At 38.9% G+C, this 4108-nt stretch overlaps 1 protein-coding gene across 3 annotated transcripts; it reads left to right on the forward strand.

The window, feature by feature from the left end:
* Positions 1 to 982: 982 nt before the first annotated feature.
* LOC126586176 (CBL-interacting serine/threonine-protein kinase 12-like) lies at positions 983 to 3834 on the forward strand. 3 transcript variants are annotated; one of them, XM_050250884.1, is made up of 2 exons: positions 983 to 2703; positions 3590 to 3834. In XM_050250884.1, the coding sequence occupies exon 1, from the start codon at positions 1193 to 1195 to the stop codon at positions 2681 to 2683; it is 1491 nt and encodes a 496-aa protein (XP_050106841.1). In that variant the 5' UTR covers positions 983 to 1192; the 3' UTR covers positions 2684 to 2703; positions 3590 to 3834. The 3 variants fall into 3 exon arrangements, with proteins under 3 accessions (XP_050106841.1, XP_050106840.1, XP_050106842.1); XM_050250883.1 differs by having other exon boundaries at positions 3656 to 3834; XM_050250885.1 differs by having other exon boundaries at positions 3660 to 3834.
* The last annotated feature ends 274 nt before the right edge of the window (positions 3835 to 4108 follow it).

Consider the following 4108-nt stretch of genomic DNA (forward strand, 5'->3'; position numbering starts at 1 on the left):
TCACTTTAACGAAAAACCATATTTTTACACTAAAAAGTAAATCCTGGTATTATTCACTTTAACCCTTTATTTTAAGGAAAACAAAGTTTTCAAGCCATTTCTATTAGTTTTCCTAATAAAAAAGACACCGACGAACACAATTTTGAAACATATTTTCTCTAAACTTTTCTTAAGCGTCTTATTCTTATACGTGGCAAATGAATAAATTTAAAACCCAATAATAAAAAATTAAATACAAAATAACTTTTACAAAAATGTATTAGTCGATTTTTTCTGTGAACTTGTAAGGAGCTGCTAATTTTTCTCTTGAATTTTAGATTTTGCTAATTATCCCCCTTAACTTTTTGCAATTATAAATTGTTCAGGGAAGAAATTTGCCAATTGTAAAAGTTCAGGGGGTAATCGGATAAATTAAAATTCAACATGTAATAAGCTAAAATTAAATTTAGAGAATTTTTTTTAAAGTTATCGGGTAAAATTAACAGATTCTTACAAGTTTGAAGAAAAAAATAATAAATAACTCCTCCATAAAAAATAAAAAAAAACACAACATGCCTCTTTAAATTAAAATTTAAACTTTACCAAAAAAAGAAAGAAAAAGGAAAGGAGGATAGTAGTTGAGGGTGTGGAGGGTATATACTCCTACCCTATGAGAACATCCATGTCTCCAACTCCATATAAAATATCTTTTTACACTTACCGCTCAAAAATACGATAAAATAAAATTCAACACGTAATCAACTAAAATTAAATTTAGAGACTTTTTTTTTTTTAAAGTTATTGGGTAAAATTAACCGATCTTTACAAGTTCGAAGAAAAAAATTAATAAATAACTCCTCTATAAAAATAAAAATAAAAATACAACATGCCTATTTAAATCAAAATTTAAACTTTAACCAAAAAAAACAAAGAAAAAGGAAAGGAGGATAGTAGTGGAGGGTGTGGAGGGTATATACTCCTACCCTATGAGAACATCCATGTCTCCAACTCCATATAAAATATATTTTTACACCCACCGCTCAAAAATACGAACTTCCAACAAACCAAAAAACCACGTCCCAACCCAACAATTCCCAAACTCAACAAAAAGCTTAAAACTTCAATCATTCGAATCACAAATAAACAAAAGTACAAAAGATCCTTACTTAAAGAAATCGAGAGAGAAAGGACCGGCCGTCCATTCCCCCAAGGAATGGCAGACTTCGACCCCAAAACCACCGACAACGGCGGCGCTAGCACGCCCTCAACCCCAACCACGACCACAACTCCCGTCCGCACAACCAGCAAAACCAAAAACTGCCCTGCTCTGCTTCTGGGTCGCTTCGAAATCGGCAAACTCCTCGGCCATGGCACCTTCGCCAAAGTATACCACGCCAAGAACATCAAAACCAACGAGAGCGTCGCCATCAAAGTCATCGACAAGGAGAAGATCCTGAAAGGTGGTTTGATCGCCCATATAAAGCGCGAGATCTCGATCCTCCGCCGTGTCCGCCACCCGAACATCGTCCAGCTCTTCGAGGTCATGGCCACGAAAGCGAAGATCTACTTCGTCATGGAGTACGTCCGCGGTGGCGAGCTCTTTAACAAGGTCGCCAAGGGCCGGCTGAAGGAGGAAGTTGCGAGAAAATACTTCCAGCAGCTAATCTCCGCCGTCGGATTCTGCCACGCCCGCGGCGTCTACCACCGCGATTTGAAGCCGGAGAACCTATTGCTCGACGAGAACGGAGATCTCAAGGTTTCGGATTTTGGGTTGAGTGCGGTTTCCGATGAAATTCGACAAGATGGTCTCTTTCACACGTTTTGCGGAACGCCGGCTTACGTGGCGCCGGAGGTTTTGGGCCGGAAAGGGTACGACGCCGCGAAGGTGGATATTTGGTCTTGTGGTGTTGTTTTGTTCGTGCTCATGGCTGGATATTTACCCTTCCATGACCAAAATGTTATGGCGATGTACAAGAAGATATACAAAGGCGAATTTCGATGCCCCAGATGGTTCAGTGCCGAGCTTGTTCGGCTTTTAACCCGCCTTCTCGATTCAAATCCGGGTTCGAGGATTACAATCCCGGAGGTTATGGAGAATCGCTGGTTTAAAAAGGGTTTTAAGCACATCAAGTTCTACATTGATCACGATGATCGGCTTTGCAATGTTCTTGATGATGATGAGGAGGACAGGTTTAGTGATGTGAGCTCTGTCTCGGATTGTATGTCGGAATCTGAGGCGGAGTTTGAGACCAGAAGAAAGATTACATCTTTACCTAGACCGGCCAGCTTGAATGCATTTGATATAATCTCGTTTTCTCCGGGGTTTGATTTGTCTGGGTTGTTTGAGGAGCGGGGAGAGGAGGCCAGGTTTGTGTCGGGCGCCCCTGTTTCGACCATCATATCGAAATTGGAGGAGATTGCGAAAGTTGTGAGCTTTTCCGTGAGGAAGAAGGATTGCAGGGTGAGCTTGGAGGGGTCTAGGGAAGGTGTGAAGGGGCCATTGACAATTGCAGCGGAGGTATTCGAACTTACGTCTTCGTTGGTGGTGTTGGAGGTTAAGAAGAAAGCAGGGGACAAAGCTGAGTACGAGCAGTTTTGTAATACAGAATTAAGACCCGGGTTGCAGAACTTGATGGTTGAGGAGAGTGCCGCCGGTGCTGCTGCCGTTGCTTCCCCTCCGCATCTGCCTTCGGATACCGAGTAGGGAAGAAGAACGGGAAATCGGTACGATTTAATCCCTTGTTTTTTGATTTTCTGAGGCTAATGTGAAGGTTCCTCTTTCATTGATTTTTTTCAGTTTCTTTTGGTGGTTGTTTTTGTTTTTGTTTTGGGAAATAGATGGAGCTTTTGGATACTTGTTATGTAATGCATGCTATGTTCTCGTATCGAGAAAGCTATAGATTTTACTACAGAGAATGGAATACAAAATTTCTACTTATATCTGCGATTTGTTGGTGGTGGCTGAATGTATGAGTGTATATGCTTTACATTACTTATGCATTACTTATGCTATAAAAACTCATTTTGCGAATGATTTTGCACTCGTTGATGTTTTCTGCAATCTTGAGTTAACGAACGACTTTTAAGTGGTAGTTTTGAGTTCACTTGAGTCTCTTCAGTAAAGACGAGAAAGACTTGCCTACACTGGATATGCCATTGTGGTGGATGTTATGTTCATACCTTCCATACATAGGTGTCTGGATTCGACCTAGTTAAGTCGCATTTCGTTAGATAGCCCAGTTCCCTTCCTCTCTTCCATATGGCGGCACTTTTAGGTCAAATATATTTTTTATTTTTTTTTATTTTTTTTCTGCAAGGAAAAGGAGAGGTCAGTTATATCACCATAGTTAGGTGAAATGGTGGGGATAGAAAGCATGTTGCTTAAATACTGGTAGTTTGTCTGGTTCTCTGGATATAAAGCCATGGACCACTTCGCTGCATTTTCATGGACCATCAAAGGGTGGTTATTTGTTTGATGGGTAGAGATACTTAAGGGACGTTGAATGGATAAAATTTTCATTGTGATCGGAACACCGATGATACACCACGTGTTTTTATATTAGTGGTGGAAAATTAATTTTTTAACACTCATATCTCATCATTTATGTAGTGACACAGTGATGCGCCATCTCATGTTCTGATTAGATTAAAAAATCTCTCCATTGAATGAATGAAGGTAGGAAAAAGGCAGATGAAGTTCATGATCAATGTTATGGATTTTATACTTGGAGGAAGATGAGGAGGTAATCTATCACCATTTGTACCATTTGTACCATTTGTATATAATCAGTCAGTGACGTCAAAAAAACTCTCTACATGGCAAATAAGAAGTGGATGTTATTTTATTGACTAAAATGGTTCTGTCTTGTTAATGCACCTTGCCTTTTTCTACTGGAAGGAACGAAAATATGTCATATTATCAAAATATATACGATCATGTCTCATCACGTGATCTCTTTTAAAAATGATAACGCCGAAGAATCCATATAGGCAAACATGTAGTGATATTTCATAGTATCTGGTTTGTCTATATATTTACATACCTTAAATTAGTTCTCACACATTTATTTTTATTTTTTTAATATTTATAATATTTTTTGACACACGAAGACTTGATAAAAAAATATAA

This window comes from Malus sylvestris, chromosome 10 (genome assembly GCF_916048215.2).
Source record: "Malus sylvestris chromosome 10, drMalSylv7.2, whole genome shotgun sequence".
Taxonomy (NCBI): domain Eukaryota; kingdom Viridiplantae; phylum Streptophyta; class Magnoliopsida; order Rosales; family Rosaceae; genus Malus; species Malus sylvestris.